Source organism: Cyprinus carpio, chromosome B5 (genome assembly GCF_018340385.1).
Source record: "Cyprinus carpio isolate SPL01 chromosome B5, ASM1834038v1, whole genome shotgun sequence".
Lineage (NCBI taxonomy): Eukaryota > Metazoa > Chordata > Actinopteri > Cypriniformes > Cyprinidae > Cyprinus > Cyprinus carpio.
Window position 1 is genome coordinate 17,572,930 of NC_056601.1, and position 21,374 is coordinate 17,594,303.

Below are 21,374 nucleotides of genomic sequence, written 5' to 3' on the forward strand. Positions count from 1 at the left end.
ATCCAGGATTTTTTTAACCTTAAGCCTGGAGCAATGGGCAGCCAAATGGAACAGCACTTACCCCCCCAACCCCTGACAAATGATTGCACCCATGCACCTGTTTAAAAAGGAGGAGGAAAAGACTAGCAATAGAAGCAACAGGATTAATTGATGACAATCATAAGTCTAACACATTTGACATAAAATGAGAGTATTTGTAATTCAAGTATGTGACTCCAAGGACCCTGACACAAGCAGTCAGGCACAACGACTCCACAAGCCTTGAAACACTTTCTTTTTCTCATTCTCTTGTCTTTCTGAAAAGAACAGAAGACATGACTTTGAGATCAACAGCACAGTAGGACTGCACTAACATCTTCCGGCATTTTCTCTGTCACAAAGTACCCCTTAAATGGGAAGCTTCCATGAAAATACGGAGAGTTTGAGAGTTGAGTTGTGCACCATTCAAAGTTAAAAACAGGAATGCCTTTGAAATTACAATAAATTTTCTGAATTTAAAACAGTAAGATCTAGAATTAAAATTTGAACTAGGATGGAAGGAAGCAAAATTCATATATTGAAGGTTTGTGAAGACAATTCAACTTTTTTTTTTAAAGGGCATTCCAGACAGACTTATGGACCAAGGCAGAAGAACACTTATGTCATGAAAATTCTTTGAATTTCAGTTCAGTAATTTTTCAGTTATTTGTCATTCTAAATACAAATTCCAGTTCAACATGCTGTGAAATGTGGCCAATTCAAATTAACAGCAGGCAAATTCTTAAATTCGTAATCTAATGGCCCCTCAAAACATGTTTAAGGGGAGGGAAAAATGTTTTGGATAGCTGGGAATATTTATCACACAAAACATAACTGAATAATGCATTGGAGCTCATTTCATTCAAAGAAAAGTTTGTGCTATGACTAAAATGATGTTCAAATTTCAAATAATTATTTAAAGTGAAGAGGCATTTCAATTAAAAACCATCTGTTATAAGAGCTGGTAAAGTACAAGATCAGAGAGCAAATTCCTGGGAGAGAAAAGAGGATATAAAGAAAAAAAAAAAAACATCATCCAACAAGTGAAGGTGATAAAGTAGAATTCTATTCCAAAACGTAATAGACAGTGCTGGAGCATGACCCAGAAAGCCATTTCACACACATCGAGTGCTGAAGTCACATGGTCTCAATCATTTTCCGCAGTGAATAAAGTGCTGCGCTATGTAAATCTTTCAGCCTATGCAGCCAGAAACTAATTAAGCCATTTGAAATAACATTGCAGGTATGTGTGTGCAATCTAGCCTAGCACTACTGATGAGCTCCTCTAGGCCTGAGGCCAACTTAAAAAAATGTAAAAGAAAAGAAGCTGCCAAACTCTAGCTAAAAACAGAAGCCTAAAGAGACATGGTAACCTTCTTCAACAACAACGAAATCTTATGCATTCCCTCTGAACACAAGATAAGAGATAAAGGAGTGTGTATTAGAGGAAAATGATGGTGCAGCTGGATGAAGGTTTACAAACTACAGTGGAAAACAAGTTGCCCATTACAGCCAAAACCAAGAAGCATAAAAGCTTCATAAAAGATAGACAGACAAATCTTAAAGAAAACACACCAAAGCTCAGGGCGTTTCTTTTGATTATATGGGGGATGAATGCATGTTTCAATGTTTAGGAAGAACGGTGCTTATTTTCCCATCTTCCAGAACCACAAAGCCATGCAGAGCAGCACTGCAGGGGCTTCATACCGCTTGCCGCTACCTTGGGAATTACAATGAACTATTTGCAGTCGAGGGTTGAAGAGCAAAGAGCCATCTTTCCCTGGCCCTGTTGTGTCTTCAGCGCAGAGGAGCCTTGCTTGCCGATTGTTTTTGTGTTCATACACAATTGTTCCCACGGTAGCCTCTAGCTACGTTACTGCACTGCAGAAAAGACTGATATTGTGGTAACCCAAAGGTGTCCACAAATGGATGCTTGGAAATCAATCTGGCGAGAGTCATGACCACTAGCAGAATAACAAGAAGAAAATAGGCGCAAGCTGAGGGCAAGGTAAAAGCTGGTTGACAGAATTAAACAAGCCCATGGGAATCTGTAAGTGGACTTCAGATTTTATCCAAGCAATCTGGGTTTGACCTCACAGTCTTTCACAAGAGCACATCTCAGGAACACAAAATAACGTGATACAAAATCCATCCCCTCTGCATCAGTGTCCCGATCCATCCAGGACACTTCATTTTGTGACAATGACAACTGACAACAGTAATGTACATTATCTATTACATAAAACATGAAACAGTCATGCTAACTCAATAGACTCTGATATCTGAAGTAAGCCTTCCAACCCTAAAAGATTAAGACAGTGCCCACAGTCCACCACGTTCCTGCATGTCCCGGAAGTGGGTCAGCCTCGGAGACTCAAAAAAATGCACTGCTCCCCTTTCTGTTTGAGATGACTGAGGCTCTGGCACCGTTGCACTAACAGGAGGAGGTTGAGGGCTTGACTGAGAGCGATTGGACCTTTCTAGGTCAGATCCCGTGACATTGCTCAGCTGGCAAAAAACAGAAAAGAGGATAAATAAACCAGTGGTGCCAGGGGAATGGAGCTACCTGCGGCACACTGCCTCTTCATGACACCATGGGGCACCGTACCTCAGCATCTGAAATTATAGTTGAGCTCTGATTTTTATTTGTGTTCTGTTCATTTTTTTAATTCTCTCATTTTTTGCATTCTCTTTCCTGTAGAGGGAGATCAGCCTGTGGACTTCAAAGAGCAAGATGTGCCAGCACAGAGCATGGAAGCGGGGGAAAAGAGAGAAAGACAGAGAGAGAAAGAGAGGCAGGGAAAAAGAGTGAAAGAGGTTGGAACTGGGTCACAGGCACTGCAGTTGACTCATATTGGCCAGACTATGAGAGAGATCTTTCTCTAGTTCTATCTCACTAAAACTAAGTAGATGGCATGGAAACATGGGCGGCGACTTCTAGCCTAGTGCATCGAGGTACATCAATCTGTAAGTAAGCTTAACTGTAACAACCAAGCAAGTAAATTTGCTGTTGGGAAACATACATGGCCTGGCACCATGGACCTCTTACTTTCAGCAGTAGCCAGCTGTTTTAACTCAGTCCACAGACTGTAAGGATAACAAACCTTTGCTCATAAAAGGATACAATGTGGATAATGAAAGTGGAGGGCATGATGCAAATGGTGATCCACCAAGCCACTTTGGCCCACTTCAGAAAAGCAGTTCACACAAGTTTAGAGATTACATTGGATGCATAACCTTCCCAAATGCATTTTGGGGTCTTATCCTTCCATGTTTACACAGAGCAAAGCAAGCTGTGTGGCTAAATACAGCATGAAAAAGCTGAATAAAAATGTAAGATACTATGTCTAGTGAGATGAGGGCAGTTGTAATTCATTGTACTGAGAAGTGTTGCAAAGTCTTGTGAGAAAACCGCAAGGTCATACACAGGATCAGTAAACAAAATCACTTAAAAGGCAATGTAAATTCATGCAATACGGGAAAAAAAGAAAACAAAAATAAGGGTTGGGGCATAGAAAACCATCCTCTTGACCCTGGAAGCCAGTGAAGTTGAAAAAACAAACCCAAAACAGCCCCAAATGAACAAAACGGAATTTGGGCTCCAATGGTATGAAGGGAGAGCAAGGTCAGCGATCAGAAAAAGCCGGAGGGGCAATTTGTCTGTACACGTTGTAGAACATGACTTTCTGACTACTCAGCTTCACTGTAAACACAAGTCGGTTAAAAGGGAGACTGGACGAGGGGTTTCAAACTTGAATAACTGCCAGCGAAGGACAAACAAAGTGCAGGATCACTTCTCTGGCCCTCCATGCGCACAGGAGGCTTACAGGGACACTGAATGTTTATCAGACTTGTAAGTTATCACCAGTTCTGTGCTGGAGCAGCTCAATAACATCAAAAGCAAGGCCATAGACACTATCACGGCCACTCGTCCTCCACTACAATGACCCTCGATAAAGAGGCATAGTCGGCGCTGGTCCTCTCAGCCCCCTGCCACCCAACACAACACAAGCACACACACACAGACACGCAGCTACACACATGCATACTGATAACAGACTCCAGTCTTGGTGGCATAGGGGGGTTGGAAGTTACATCTCTCCTTCTTCCTGTGCTTTTGAGAGAGACAGGGTTGTTGCACTTCAAGGACCAGCGGTGCAGCTTTCCCGCGACAGCAAAACAGTGCGATAGCATCTTCTCAGACTCAGGAAGCTCTTCTCCCCTTCACTGGCTCAGCTGATGACATGCCTGTGTTGATTTCCAAATGTGGGATTGAGGGGTTGCCGTTCCGGTGACTGACTACCTCGGGAGGAAGAGGGTGACAGCACATGACAGCGTACGGTGCGACTCATAACCAAAAAACTTGACATAAGCGCAAACAAGTCAGCAGAGCTCACCAGAGTCCTGAGAGGGATAAGGGATACACTGTCAGCATATGCATGGGTAATGACACATAGCACTATGATGATGACATGGACGACTACAGACTCTGGTGCTGTTGTCAGGTTTAAATAACAGTGGAGGATAAGATAGAGCTACGTGAGCTTATAGGAAACACAGGGTATGTCAACACAAAGAAAAGAATGATGACATGTTTATGTGCACGTTGTGCGTCCCTACACAAAGCAGACCTGATGACCCAGGGGTGGCACCAGATGAGACAAAAGAGACATGAGCTGAGCAATAGAAAACATCAGTGTTTCCCATTAGAGACTCTGCCCTACTTAAAGGGAGAGTTCACCCAAAAATGATGGCAATTCTGTCATCATATCCACCTTATTTTGCAACACAGAAGTAAAAAAATTATTTGTGTTACAAACCAGTGTTTATGATTAGAACGATACATTAAACTCATACGATAGCAAAGACTAGTTAGCAAGAAAAAGTGTTTTTTTTTTTACATGTAAAAACAACTACAAGTGAATGACAAGCCTTGCACATTCAACACAAATGGCTAAACATAATCTTATATTAAAAATAAAGTGCATATTAACTCTCATGTCCTTCCTAACATGTATGAAATTTTTCAAAATACTGATTTTGTGTTTCACAACAAAAAAGTCATACGTACATATCTGAATCTTAAGCCCTATTAGAATGGGAACAGCTTTTTTTTTAATCCCATCCGAATCTGCCAAGGCAGAGTTTTTCTCACACAACCTCTGTAATAATTCCAGAGAAAATTGCCTACTGTTTTTCGGCAAACTCAGTGATCCTCTGAGAAATCTAATCCCGCGCGAATGTCTGTGATTGTGACCATATTTTTTTTTCACACCGTGTTTCCTTGTGTGTTTTGGCCAACATGAACTACCACAGACGTTCTAACTAGTGCGCGCATTTTGCGTGCCATTCATTTTGGATGTAGTTAAGTTTATTAATTATAATTATATTAATAAAATTTTTGTTTATACACTTTTTTTATTAGGTCAACTGTCTGTGCAAGAACAAACAATGCCACTCACTCTCTCTACATTTATTTTAGAACCTACAAAATAGTTAGTTTATCATTGTCAAACAACGGACAACATGCACACTAATAATCACATATATAAAAGCACAGCCCCCAAAATAGGCTACAGCTCTCTAAATATAGCAACTAACATTTCAAACATTTTCAGACATATCTCATAACTTCTCCAGAATACACCTTTGCAAACTTCTCACCAACTCTTTGCCAGTCACACATAAAAACACTCCCACGACCACCATCACCACTAACTCCTGTTCATACACACACAAACTTTTGAGCAAACACTCATAAGCTCTCTCCCTCTCTCTCTCTCACACACACACACACACACACACACACACACACACACACACACACACACATAAACAGGCGAAGGGGGAGCTTGAGGCACCTGGCAGTGGGAGGTGATTGAAAAGGCACTAGAAAGGTGTCAGTGCATCACTATAATTAGCCCTGTTGATCCTGCAGAAATCCAGGCCCATGGTGCTGTTGCTGACACACACACACACACACACACACACACACACACACACACACACATTCCCTCAGCGGAGTGAGAACTTTTGTGTGTGTGTGTGTGTGTGTGTGTGTGTGTACAGTTGACAGGAGGTGGCTTGGGCCTCGTACTGGTGGAAATGTGTCTATGCAGACACACAGACACAGACACACACACACACACACACTTGAACGGAGCACTTATACTCCCCTGGGGGTCCGCTTATCAGCCGCAGTCTCTTAACGGTATGTGCACTGACACTTGGCGTCATGTTAGTCTAAATCTAGTTCTTGAGCTATACTGCAAAGGAAAAGATGCCTCTCAAAGAGAATTTTTCAATTAAAAATTTTTTACTACTGTGAAATTTATTGTGCGTGTTTAGGTGTTGGGTGAGGTTGTATTACGTGTACTAGTTTTTTTTTTTCTATTAGGGATATTCAAAAGCTACATATTTTTAAAACTGAGAAGTCAATGAACAGTCTTCACTGTTTAATTATATCCTGGTTTAAGTTTGTCCACAAAAAAAAAAAAAAAAAAAAAAAATGCAATATATGGATACTAAGGAACATCACTTAAGTTAGGTAAATAACAGATAGGTTATGTAATGAGCCTAAATAGCCTAAATAACTGGAACCCCGTTTTGCACAAAACTGTCAAATAAAATAAAAAAATAATAAAATTAAAGAAAAGAAAAGAAAAGAAAAGAAAAGAAAAGAAAAGAAAAGAAAAGAAAAGAAAAGAAAAGAAATGTTTAGAGCACAGAGTTTTGATGTGTCAGATCACTTGTTTCCAATGTAGACATGGTGTACCAGTTTCTGTTATACTATTAGCATACTCAAAATTAATCTCCTTTAAACCACTTAAGCTTAAAATATAAGAGTATAAAAATAAAAATATAGACAAACTGACCTTACTTATCACTGAAATAGTTAAATGTTGAACATGAGCATTACTTTTTTACATCCATTACATAAATTAGGGAGTTTTCTAGCTTTACTGGGTGTAAGTTCAAGGTTTCTACTATTATCCTAATTGAGATCCTAATTTTTGTAGCAAATAAATTACTACTTTGATTACAAAACTCGGAAATCTAATATATATTTAAGGAACTATCCTCTTAAGTTTCAATGAATTTAGCTATATTTTGTTAATAGATGGTATGGTATGAAGCTGACTTCATTTACAAAAAAAAAAGTAGAAAAAGCAGATTAACTATTTTAAATTTCGAGTAATTTGTAGTATGGAAAGGTACAGTTTCAAAGTAGCATCCACAAAACACAAAAGCTAAATAAATACCCACATAAACATCCTTAAAAGCTTTAATTTATGGATTAAATGTGAGAAATAGAGTGGCCATCAATTCACAAGTACTTCCTGCCCATCCAAAATTCACCAATGACCTTATGTTGGCATGAGAGTAAAGAAAAAGTACGAGCAGCTGCTTGAGAAGTGGCACATTGAGACCAGCCATGTGTCTGTCCACAGTAATCTCAACTCTTTCACCCTGGGGAGTGCCAGGAACACACTGCTAAGAGATCCGTCCACAAGTGCCAGTGACTGTCATGTGAACGTGAGTCGCCCTGTTCAAGTGGGACTACCCAAGTCAGATTTCCAATCCTGAGACCTCAAAGCTCTGGGACTCCTCCAAAAGTCAATTAGACACTTTGAGTCAGGTTTAATATCTTTTTTTTTTTTTTTTTTTTTTGACTGTCCATAGCCAGGCAAGAAAGGCCTTAAAATTTACAGACACGTCCACCAAGGGACTGATCCTGGCAATGACAGAGTTTGGCTTCTTTATGCTTTATGAGAGGTTGTCAGTGACTCTCAAGGACACTTGGAATGTGTGTGTGCGTGTGTGTCTCGGAGGGGAAGCAGGTACGCCTGTCGGAGCGTCTGGCTGCTCCCGGTGCACAGGGGCTTGGTGACATCGCCCGAATGCTGATGTCTCCCCCACGCTTTCACCCGGCGACGCCATGGCTCCCACTCTGACTTTCAGCCAAGAGAGCGAGTGACAGGTCTGCACACACACACACAGATTTGTTTCAGAAGCTTGTTTTTTCCCCAGGTCTCAGGAGCCCATTCACAGGTGGTTGTAATAGAGCTGAATATTTCCTGACAAAAGCCTCTCTTTCTCTGGGCGTCTGTCTGACAGGTGTGTGTTAGCAGAAAAGGAGGTCAGTGGTGCAGCCACTAATTTAACCTTTGGATGTATAATTCTCACACTACTTAGCCCCTTTTGATAAAGACAGATATAGACAAACAAAAGACAAGATAAATACAATTTTGAAGATGATTTTCACCAGGTACAGCTTAATATGCTTATTTATTTAATTATAAGCCATATATATGTTGACATTGCTTTGTTTATTTGAGTCTAAGCAGCCCGGCGCAGCAACACTGATTGTAAGAGCAACCTAAAATGATTTAATTTTCTCCCGGATCTACTAATACAAAAACCATACAACTACTTTCAACCTCTTCCAAAATGATTATATTTGCATTTCTAAATTCAAATTAAATGTGATTTTTTTGTGGTTGGGGTCAAAGCTGAAGACTGGACTAATGGCTGCTGAAATGTTAGTGTCACATGATCCTTCTGAAATCATTCTAATTTTGATTTAGTACTATCCATGTGGAAAACAGTTGTGCTGCTTAATATTTTTGTGGAAATTGGTAAGTATGGAAAAATTTAATAACATTGTAAATGTCAGTCACACTTTATTTTCAGGACCAATTCTCACTATTAACAAACCATTAACTTTTGACTCAATAGACTCCTAATTTGCTACTTATTAATAGTTATTAAGCTATTTGTTAAGTTTAGGTATTGTGTAGGATTAGGGATGCAGAAAATGTGCTTTATAAGTACTAATAAGCAGCCAGTATGTTAATAACATGCATGATAGTAAGCAACTAATTATTAGTGAGAATTGGTCCCTATACTGAAGTGCCATACTTTTGAGGAATTTAATGCATCCTTGCTGAATACAAGTATTAATATCTTTACATACATACATAAATGATAAAAACAACAAATAAATGAATGAATACATACCCAGACTTTTTCACGGAAAACATGCAGCATTATATTCATATTTCAGTATTTGATTTTATCATACTTACTATTTACCAACATATGCTTCTTGTTGCCTGGATTGCTTGTATTTACAGTAGTTTTTGTTAAGATGAAGAAAACGGCTTAACTGATGAAAAACTTCATTTGTTGAGATTTTTTTCCCTCAAAACGGAAAACTGGGTCTCACTTTATATTAAATGGCCTTAACTGTACTTTGATGTACTTACATCAAATAAATAAGTACAATTTAGTTATTATGTTCATATTGCATTGCATAAATATGGGTTTACTTTCTAAAAGCAGCTAAATCTGTTGGATATTTCTCTTCATTTTCCCCAGAGAAAGAAATGGTTAACTATGATAACCAGAATTTATTTTCACCCATACTAAACCTCACCATCAGTATATGATGTGTGGCCGATTGTTTCTACAATTGTCATTAAAATGAGATAGAATAAGTATTTTTTAACAAAACAAATGAAAATTTACTGTTAATCATATCTATAGCTGTGATAAACAAAATCTTTATTTTATATCTCTATGCTGAAAGACTTCACATCATTCATACTGCACATTCAAACAATTCAGATGCTAAAATGCAGATATCTTCTGAACCAGTCAGTCTTCTAAGTGCTGTGTTCATAAAGGAGTGGCGGCTATTCAAAACATTTGGAACGGGGCCATGCGGTCCATCTTCATTATCATGCACTTGCCTTATGGAAGTGAAGGTCTCTGGACATCTGAATGTTAGCCAAAGGTCCTTGAGAACAGCCATCCCTCTCCCATATTTATTATCATTTTCCAGTAATGTGGGGTAAAAAAAACAAAACCAAAAAAAAAAAAAAAAAAACACATACATTCATTTGTTCTTCTCTTTCGTTGAACCACAGAATATGGCCAAGACCCAGTTAACCCCTATTTGCGCCAACGGTTCCTCCCCATCGATCAAACTCTTGCAAAATGGTCCAATTTGCCCGGAGAGTAACTCTGGCATGTTTCTTTTTCTTTTTCGCAGCTAGGCTGAACTTTGACCTCCTAAGCAGTCCTCCATGGATATCTGTATGGCTTCATTTTGGTTTCCCCCATAAACTCAATTTCCTGTGAAAACTTTGGCGAGTCTGTTACCTTGACCTCGACAAAGCACAGCGGAGAGGACGGCATGAAAAATTTTACAGAACCAGGACAACAGAAGAGCCCTTAAGACTGCCAAGAACACAATGAGAAATTCAAATCAATACGTGCGTATGGGCAGCTTTCATTCGGGGTCGGATTTCTGCTCGAGTACGTTGTTAAAGATTGATATACAGAACAATAAAAAGGACTCTATTAATAGTACTGGGTAATATTTTATACCACTCTCTTTCTCTCTTCCCTTCTGTCACACTCACACAAACACTTCATTCAGCCTCAGAGAGCCATCCCAGGGAGAGAATGAGCGAAGACCTACCTCATACACTGCCACAGGCACTGTATGAGAGAATCTAAACAAGGCCATCCCATTGGGACACTCACACACTGCCCGCAGCGCAGAACGACCTACACACACCTCGCCGCCTGCTTCTGCCATCATATCATTCTGCAGCAGAATCCAATTATCAACACTCTGTTAATGAGTGAATGATCTCCTATAATGATTCATAATGGTTTTCTTGCTTTGGTCCATTAAAGGTTTTTTCTCTCTTACAAAAATAAAATACTGTAGCGGTACTGTGGTATCATATAGTATTACTATGGTACTGTGGTCAATGACTTGAATGAAACCTCTTCCAAAATGCTTATAGTTTTCATTTTTGAATTAAAATTCAATTTGATATTTTTTGTGGTACATATAACAATATCACTGTGATGACAGCCTTACATTACAACAAAGAAAAAGAACATTAAATACATGTTTGTAAGTAGTTAGGCACCATTTTTCTACTATTATTTCTTGGAAAAATACATATTTTAAACAAAATTTCCTCACTGCTTATCAATATTTGAAGGGGGAAAAAAAAGTCCTACAAAAATCCATGCTGTGCAACCAACATGCAGCAAGAAAAACTGAAACAGGAAATATCACAGAGGACCCCTGAAGAAAAAACTTTTGAAAAATGTAATAAAACAAAAAAGTGTTTATTAATACAAATTTAATGAAATGGTGGTAAGACTCGACAAAAACATATAGGTATAAAACATACTCATTTAATAATCATTCATTACTACTGCATATATTTTATTAATATATCTTAAATATAAATATAATTACTACATATATAAATATTACTTTATATATTATTTAAATTAAATGCTATTTTATATTATTATATTTTTTAATATATATATATATAAATAAAAAAACATGCTCTATCACTGTTCCATGTCCAAAATGTAAAAAATACCAGTAATAGCACTTTATTAGTACACCATCCCCGTTCTATGGCATCATTCCACCCGAAGTGATGGCCCATAAGTGATGTGATCAGCTTGGTCTAGACGGCATCAGAACAGTCTCTGGTGGGATACGATGAGCGAGTGACATTTGAATATGTTTATGCATGTGTATATAATGAAAAACATTTGCTCTTAGGTAAGAAGTGTCTGTGTGAAAATAAGATGACAACAGAGCTATATGGATGAGCATCTGATACCTATTCTGACTGTCAGATGAAGCTACGGAGGTGGGGCGAGTCAGAAAAAATTAGGCGGCAATCAATAAACGCTGAAGGCGCTCTCAATGCTCACGTCTGCAAAGAGAAACGCTAACTCATAAACCCAGCCTCGTCTGCAACACACCTCACCATCAAGACAATTAAATGCCAAATAAATCTTTTAACATCTAACGACATGGTAAATCGCTCATCGGAGAGCGAGAGAGCAGTGGAAACCGTAAAATGGGAAGCAGAAGAAACTACAGCCAGTTCGCTGATGAGACTCCACACGGGTAAGACTGGGGAATAGGGCCACAAAAATAATGTTTTCTTCTCTTTCTGATCAATTTTTAATTTAGCCCGGCTTGCCTGCACTCTTCCCAGGCCGGGGTGTGGTAATTATTGCATTTTATTGACAGCGGTGATTCCCGCAGGGGGCTATTTAAAAGAGTTTTAACCCCAGAGCAAGTCGCTCCCTCACATGGCCCTTTGAAGGTGTCAAGTTCATTGATTTTAACTGCAGGAAATGCTCTACCTTCCAGCAAGATGGAGAATGCGTTACCCCCGTGCTGGGCCACAGTTACCCCCAGTATCCCGATGCACGCCTCTATATCTAGTTAACGTCATTGAGGGGCACCAGTTTCCCCCCGTATACAGGAAGCGTAACATCTCTGATGCTAAAGGGTAGCCCTTAGCGAGCGAGCTATGGATCGACTGATAATCATAAATGCAGAAGAGAAAAAAAAACAGGTCTCCAGTCAGTAAAGAGAGAAGGGAAAAAAGGAAGCAGGAAACTTAAGGGATTTCAGGCAGAGAGGACAGCGATGGCATACAGTATCACACCGCATCTGCAAATGACAGAGGGAGAGATAGTGAGCCGATTTTGAAAAAGACATCAATCTGGTGAAAAAAAAAGCAACATGACAGAAATTAAACAAGATTCCTGTGTTTGAGTTTGCCCGCTTCCCGGCCCCCTTTCAGCCTCCCATTGAAATTCTGGGCAGATACAAACCCCTAGGCTTTTGACACACTTTTGAAAACACCACACCCCCTCTTTCTTTCTAGCAAGTCTCCAGAGTCGCTTCTAACTGACTAACAAGAACAGGGAGGGGGGGATGGGGGGATACGGATCTTATTTTTTATTAAAGACTTTATTCTTAATGAAATGCAGTTGCCCTTTTTTATTCCTTTTTCTGACGTTTTCTTTTTTTAAGCTGGCAACCGACTGTCAGCAGCAAGAGGAGGTTTGGGATATGAGTGTGTGTGTGAGAGAGAGAAAGCTATATGGGGGTCGATGTGGGTCAGGGAGGAAGGGGGTAGAGTTTACTGAGGGGGTGCGGGTCAAAGCAACAGCAAAAACAAACATGCAGGCCAGAGACTGGAGCAGAGAAAACACGCATAGGGAAAGAACAGGACAAAGAAAGATAGATTGGAAAATAATAAAATTGTGACAAGAGGATGAAAGATATTATTTGGGATAGCATACTACTCGTGCTACTTTTATGCAGTATGCATACCATACAAATGCAAATCCACCAATTTGAATCTGTTAATACGTGTCTGGAAGTTTGGGGTCAGTAACAAAGTAATACTTTTATTCAGCAAGGATGTACTGAATTGGTTAAAAGTGGCAGTAAAGACATTTACTGTAATGTTACAAAAGATTTCTATTCCAAATCAATTCTGGTATTTTGAACTGATTTTCACAAAAGATATTAAGCGGCACAACTGTTTTCAACATTGTTTTCAAAAGCAACAAATGCAAGCAAGAAAGAAAGAAAGCAAGAAAGAAAGAAAGAAAAGAGCTTTGCCACCACAGAAATAACTCAAATATATATGTAGAAAACACTTATTTTAAATTATAACAATATTTTGCAATATTGCTGTTTTTACTGCATTTTTGATCATCGAATGCAGGATTGGTGAGCATAATAGACATAATAGGCTTTCAAAAACATAAAAAAAACTTTTGAATGGTACTGTATGTTGGTGGATATGTTTGATCATATAGGCACATAGATAAGTTCATTCATGTAATACAATAATTTTTGATGTAAATCTACATTTCAAATGATAATTTATTCACTTATGTACCAAGTAGCTTAGTAAAAACCAAAAAGGATAGATACAGTGAGATGGACATTATTGCAAAATAAACCCAGACAAGGGGGGTTGGACATTATTAACACAAAGTATAAATATCGCGCATTGTTTTACATAGAATAAGAATAAGAATAAGAATAAGAATAAGAATAAGAATAAGAATAAAGGTTTATAGTAATATAGTTCAACAAAGTATGCAGTACACAAGCATTCTTTCATCCGGTAGTCAGAAAAAGAGAAGGGATAGGAAAAAAAAAAATCTGCAACTGTATATTACAGATAAGTAAAATAAGATTGGATGGGATAACAGGGATGAGGAAAACTGAATAAAGTAGGGAACGAGTGAGTGAACCTGCGAGGGAGGAAGGGAGGGAGGGAGAGGTGCTGGAAGAGTTGCAGTATATTTATTGCCTCTGTCAAGAGCTCGTTTTCACTCATGCTTCCTGAGAGCCACTAGAGGGAAAAAGATCTCAAGCTTCCTGCATCAGAGAGACAGAGAGAAAAATCCTCTCACCTTTCCAGTCACGTCCTCACATTAGCCTCGGCTACATTTTGGCTGGGTCAATGTCAGAGTAACTGCAGGCTTAAACAAGATGCTCTGAGTGAGCAATCAATCCGGCTCTGTCAGAGAGAGCACGACCGAGACGAGACGAGAGCAGAGGGGGGTGCTCATATGAGGTTAAATCAGCCATTTGAAACTATTGCAGCAAACAATACATTCATACACACCAGGCACGTGTCTCCGTCCTTGTATAAACACCGAGCTAGTTTAGGCCAGTGGTCTAAACTGGTCTTGTAAACCTGTCAGGACAGACCCGTGATCAGTTTTAGGGGTCACAGATCACCCACAACTCTGGTTTACAGTACTCGAATTCTGACCCTGCAATACTAGTGAAGTCAAAATCCCACAGCCTTCAGTTCTCCAGCTTTTTCTTGCTCTCTCCTGCTTCTGACAGGTCACAAGGTAATGATTCTGCTACCATGATGCAACAGGCAGAGCTGTCGGCTGCCAGGAGTTAAACTCATGAAGGAATAAGCTGTCATTAAGCAAGCTTGCTTTTTTTCTCAAACACACACACACACAAGTTCATACGCATTCACTCTCTCGGCAACCCAGCTGTCAGACTCCGGCCCTGTTTCCCAGCGCTGCCACGGCGGCCTTCTGTGGACGCCCATAGTCTGTCACACGCTTGCCGCTGTGGGAATAATGCACGGTCTTCTCTTACACAGTGGCACGTAGTCAGTGGTGTGTGACCAGCTAAACTCCTGCACACACGCAACAGCTGGATCAGCAAGCAGTTATTGCATTTATCTTAAAGAATTAATTAATGGTTGTGTAATTCTTCCTTCTTTTCATTACAATACATTAACATTTATAGCAGCCCCAAACTATTATACTTTTGAATGACATATAATTATTTTATATTCTGAAATTACACAAACACACTACCAGTCAAAAGTTTTTAAACAATAAGATATTTTATGTTTTTTAAAGAATTCTCTTCTGCTCACCAAACCTGCATTTTTTTATCCAAAGTACAGCGAATCAGTACAATTTTGAAATATTTTTACAATTTAAAATAACAGTTTTCTATTTTAATATATTTTAAAACGTAAATTATTCCTGTGATTTCAAAGCTGAATTTTTAGCATCATTACTCGTTCCATGATCCTTCAGAAATCATTCTAATATTCTGATTTGCTGCTCAAAAAACATTTACTATTATAATTATTATGTTGAAAACAGCTATGCAGAATTTTTCAGGTTTCTTTGATTAATAGAAAGTTCAGAAGAACAGGATTTATGTCTTTATCATCACTTTTGATCAATTTAAAGCATACTTGCTAAATAAAGGTATTAATTTCTATAATTATAAAAGATTCCAAGCTTTTGAATGGTATAGTGTATGATGTTACAAAAGCTTTTTATTTCAGATAAATGCTACACTTTGGATCTTTCTATTCATCAAAGATTCCTGAAAAAAAAAGTACTCCACTGTTTTAAATATTGATAATAACAATATAATAATAATTGTTAATAATTGTAAATAATTGTTTCTTGAACAGCAAATCAGCATACTTGAATGATTTCTGATTGATCATGTGACACTGAAGACTGGAGTAAAGATGCTAAAATGTTAGCTTCGATAACAGGAATAAATTACATTTTAAAATATATTCTAACAGAAATAAATATTTTAAAAAGTCAAAATATTTCACAGTATTACTGCGTTTGCTGTGTTTTGGATCAAATAAATGCAGGCTTGGTGAGCAGAAGAGAATTCTTTAAATCCTACAGTTCAAAAACTTTTGACTGGTATTGTATATATTTGCTACTTGATTTCTCAACTAAACTTTGAAGAGTGCTTGATTACAGTTTTCTCTCACTTATTTTTTGATTTCAAAACCAGTTGATTATTTCTGGTCCGGCTTCAAAAACTGCTCCTGTACTGATTTGATTGTTTGAGTTGTCTTCCTGCTGTGTTTTCTCTGACAATGTGCTAATAAAGACAATGGTCTAGTAAAGCCCACATTAAAATTTTGAGCAACTCAGAAGCAACCTGCTTTATTTTACAATCTTATTTCTACACAATAATCTTTAATAAAGCTTCACAGGACAGATCAGGGAGCAATGAAATCTGTTTGTAAGCACGTAACCAATTCCCATCAGAATAACACATCTCTCAGGCTAAAAGAACAGACTGATCTCGGATCAGAGCGTATTCGGCACATGGCCTCAGGTGGCCTTGTTTATCACAGAGGAAATCACAAACACGAGCCGTCACTTGAAGAATCAGACAGCACATCCGCAGCCCTTCAGCAATTCAGATATTGCAAAGTGACAGCCACATTCCTTCTGTCATACTGATATACACGCAACAAACTCTGGAATATCTCTTACTGTAAATGCTATTATGATGATGTCACAGCAAAGCTGGGGTCATTATTTAGCATGATAAATGGTCGGCAGAGCACAAAGTGCATTCTTTCCGTCTAACCCATCACAGCACATCCCCCGGAACGCACCTCTTCACAAATGCAATGAGCCACTGTTTCACACACACCTACAAGCAAACTCGCCCTCCCTGTCCGTCTTTTCCCGCCACTGTACGAAAAGTGACTTTGCCTCCAGATATCAGTGTGGGAGTGTGTATGTGTGTGTTTTATGACATTTAGATGGAAGAGCGAGGGAGATCTCCCTTAAGTCAATTTGAACGCACGGCCCGATGAAATTACACAGGTAGCGGCGGGCGGCGTGACAAACGACTAGCCACGATGGACGGAAATAACTCCACTCGGGGATACGTCCTCCGACAGAGAAAAGAAATGAAAATCTAAATTACAGTTTACAGTACACACGTAACAGCAAAACAGCTCCTTTTGCTGGGTAAATAAATATCTATGGATTGGAGAGAGTAAAGAGGAATACAGAAGAGAAAATAGAGATAGATACAGCAGTTGCTCAGCCTACAAGCATGCGATAATACTGTTTTTCTTGATGTTAAAATCTACTTGCCCAGTAAGGCCAGAGGTTCAAAAATGTACACACCCTGCCAATATCTTTACACACCAAACCACAATCATTAAAAAATATATATAAACTAGAATAATAAGTATTTTTAATGTGTATAAAATAAAAAATAAAATAAAATAAAAAAAATTGTTTTTAATACACAATACAAACATAAAAATATGCACTACTGGTCAAAAGTTTTGAATAATTAAGATAATTTAAGTCTCTTATGCTCAACAATGCTGCATTTATTTGATTGAAAATAGAGTAAGAACTAGGGGTGGGAATCGCAGGGAACCTCACGATACGATACAAATCACAATACATGGCTCACGATATGATAATATCCTGATACAGTGATTTTTGATATATTGCTAGACAATCTTAAAATGATACATCACAATATCTGTTTAACTATGAAAACAAAATGACTGTGAAAAGGTTATGTGCAGTTTTCTCTTTTTATTCAAGTCTAAACTGTTAGAAAACAGCACAAAAGTTCTGTAAATCAAATTTAAATTGTTAAGTAAATTAGTCATTTTGTTCCTGGACTTATTAAAAGCTCACACTTTTCTTTGCGTGTAAACCAACATCAACTTTTTTATATACAGTGGTGGCCAAAATGATTAAAACACTAGTATTTTTACCAGCTAAAAAATGTTTTAAGTCAGTTATTTCTATCTTTTGCAGTAGTGTGTCAGTAGGAAATATAAATTTACATTTCCAAACATTTATTTTTTCAATTAATTGTAATAATCCACTGAGATTTTTGTTTGCACAAGGAGCTTGGAAAAAAGTTGAAAATGGCACAGCAACATTTTTAGACACTGGGAGCAGGAAAATCTATTTAGAGTGCCTTATTGTATTAATTAAAATACTGATATTTGGCGCCAGTGCACCGATTCTCGTATCGCATGGAGAAGGACAACGATATATCACCATAACGATATTTTGTCCCACCACTAGAAAGAACAGTATTGTGAAGTATTATTAAAATGTAAAACATTTTATTCAATTTTAAAATGAAATTTATTCCTGTGATGGCAAAGCTGAATTTTTAACATCATTGAGCAACTGTTTTCAACACTGACAATAGAAAAACATTACTAATAAATGGGCACCAATAACTGATAATAAAAAGCATCAAATCAGCATATTAGAATGATTTCTGAAGGATCATGTGATACTAAAGATTGGAGTAAAGACTGCTGAAAATTCAGCTTTGCCATCACAGGAATAAATTACATTTTATAATTTATTAAAGAAAACATTTCTAAATAATTTTAATAATATTTCAGAATATTATTGTTTTTGGTTGCATAAGAGACTTATTTCTGAAAAAAATTGAAATTAAAATTTTGCTGGAATTGGAACTTAAAGTTGCCACATTTTTACTTGATTGAATATGATCTCAAAACAAGATAATCTGGATAAATAAACTATATAGCCTACACACACCCAACATAACACATATGCAATAAATTAATTACAACAAAAAGTGAAAGTAACTTTGTATGCAGCATGCTTAAATACTTTCCTTCGCTATAAAAAAAAAAAAATGAAGAAGACAAAATAAGACCAACCTCTTTGGCACGGTTAATGAAGGGTATCTGCGTCCCACTGTTGAGGTCTTCATTAATGATGAGGCGCCGAGCCCACTGGCCTGCCCTTACCACTCCACTGCCCTGGATGAGAACCATGATCTTCTCTGGGTTAGTGAGGGCATCCTCGCTCATGTAAATAAAGCTTTTTGGTTCATCCTCAGTTGCATCAACCTGAAGGAATATAAATATCACAATTAGCTCCAAACTGAGATGCCATTCACCAGTTACGATGGGGCACAAGATCACAGCCAATGAAATCTTCAGTTTGGAAATTTCCTTTTTAAATTAAACATACTTAGGGCACTTCAAAACAAGAGTTCACACTACATTCCAAAATTCTGTAGTAAATGAACTAAGTAAAACTAGAAACCTAACATCTATCATCATTTAGTCGAACTCCGTGAACCTCGATCGTATTATAAAAGGTGTTTTTGTGTTGTTTGTGCGACTTCTCAATCCCCTGATGTGTGTCAGCAACTATATTTACTCTTATTAAAGTGGGGCAGGGCACTCTCAGAAACAGCAGAGTGAGTCAGAGCCTGGAATCATTTCTAATGAACGGCGCTCAATGCTGAGCTATACACTGCCAGCTGCTGAAAACATCAACTGTTGTCTGCCTGCATCTGATGACTTCATTACATTGCAACAAATCCATCTTGACATTTACATGGTGTATGCTTCCTGTGTGCTGATAAGTTATGTGGTAAACTCTAAGATGAGCATAAAATCATACGCTTAGAAATAACACATTTCTAAGTGTCTACTCTTCTTTAAAATGGATTAAGCACTAAATGCAGTTGGTCACATATAGCTTTGCCCATGAAACTCTTTGAAAGACAATACAGACTCCAAGAACATCATTTGGTAAATACTCTCCACAAATAAAACAGCTCATAAAAGCCTGTGCCCGCATTATTCAGGTGATTTATGGAGAGAAATTTACAGTGCTTTTAAAAGGACATAAATTCTAAGTCTACCAAGTGCAAACACCCGCTATCAAAAATGATGTGTAGTTTAATGATACGCCTCTTAAAAGGTGTACTAGAAAACATAACGTTATTGCTCATATGAATGCAGTGACCACACCTCAGGAATCTCCTTGAGCGTACACAATTTCACCATCAGAACAAATGCAATTTTCTCCTGGAGAGTTGAGAAGTGTTGAAGAATATCATTCTAAAACTTAGTTTTCACACAATATAGACCATTGTAATCTTATAGGATGCCAAGCGCAACTGCATCAATGTTCGCAATAATTCTGTTTAGATTCAAATTGTGGGCATCTAAAGTATTAAGGAGGAAAAAAGACATTACTTACAGGGAGGATCTCCTTCTTCAGGTTGCAATCGTTCTCCAAGCGTTCATAAACATACTTTGTAATGATCTACAGGAGACAAGAGAGACATCCTTATAAGTACTTTAAACAAACTTACAAATATATCTTCCAGTTGGTTTGAAACTAAAATATACTGTAACTCCAGATGGACCATTTAGAAAAAAAGCACTGAAGAGAGTTATGAAGGAATATTAGAAGGACCCTATTAATTTTTCTGGGGTTCTTAGCAGAAGTCGGGTAATTTTAGTAGTGAACAGAAACTGCTAAAAAATATTAAGAAATAAATTTGAGTAACACTTAATTTTAAGGTATCTTATAAGGTATATTATAATACTAAGTACATGTTACATGTACTTAGTATTATAATAACAATAAATGATGCACAATTACATGTACAAGTAACCCTAAGCCAAACCCTAACCACATAGTAAGTACATGTAGTTAATTAATATTATTCAGTACTTTAATGTATAATTACATTGTAACAATGACACCTTAAAATAAAGTGTAACCAGAAATTTGCTAATATATTTCACAAATAATTACAAAGAAACAAGAACAGGCTGAATTAATTGCAAAACTTTAAAGAAGAAAAAATTCTAGTATTTTCTTCTAAAATATCCTGCAATTAATATTCTTTAATCAATTAACAAAATGTGTACAACAAATAAAAATGTCTGAGTTCCCATTTTCTCCAAAAGCAAAAGAAAAAAAAAATCACAATAGCATTTCTATGAATTTTTAAAAGGGTAAAAATATATATATATATAAAATAACTTTTTTTTTGAGAAAAAATTGCTAAATTTATTATATTAATATTTCTGGAAATGCATAATCAAAATCTTTGAAAAAGGTCCATTGTGTAGTTTGATTTATTTGGTATAATCGTACAAAGCATATTGTAAGGCATCTCAAACTGAATCTTTACAGAAAAAAAGAAAACAATGTTTTTTTTATTATTATTATTATTATTTATGATGATCAGAATTGATCACATTTCTTTGTATATATGCAAAGTCCATGCAGTTGCACACTCGACAGCCGCAGTGAATGAGATAATTGGAACTGTCTGGATTTCACTTGTTCTGCTCAGAGAGCAGAGTGTACAAACAGCGTGTTGATGTAAG

General features: G+C 37.4%; 1 protein-coding gene across 1 annotated transcript in view; it reads right to left on the reverse strand.

Moving 5' to 3' along the window:
• Positions 1–21,374, reverse strand: part of fam172a (family with sequence similarity 172 member A) — a 160,232-nt gene that overhangs the window by 122,192 nt on the left and 16,666 nt on the right. The window contains exons 5-6 of the mRNA XM_042724636.1: positions 20,230–20,295; positions 18,891–19,082 (exon numbers count right to left, since the gene is read on the reverse strand). Coding sequence (XP_042580570.1) covers positions 18,891–19,082; positions 20,230–20,295 — 258 coding nt within the window. The remainder of the gene's footprint in view (positions 1–18,890; positions 19,083–20,229; positions 20,296–21,374) is intronic.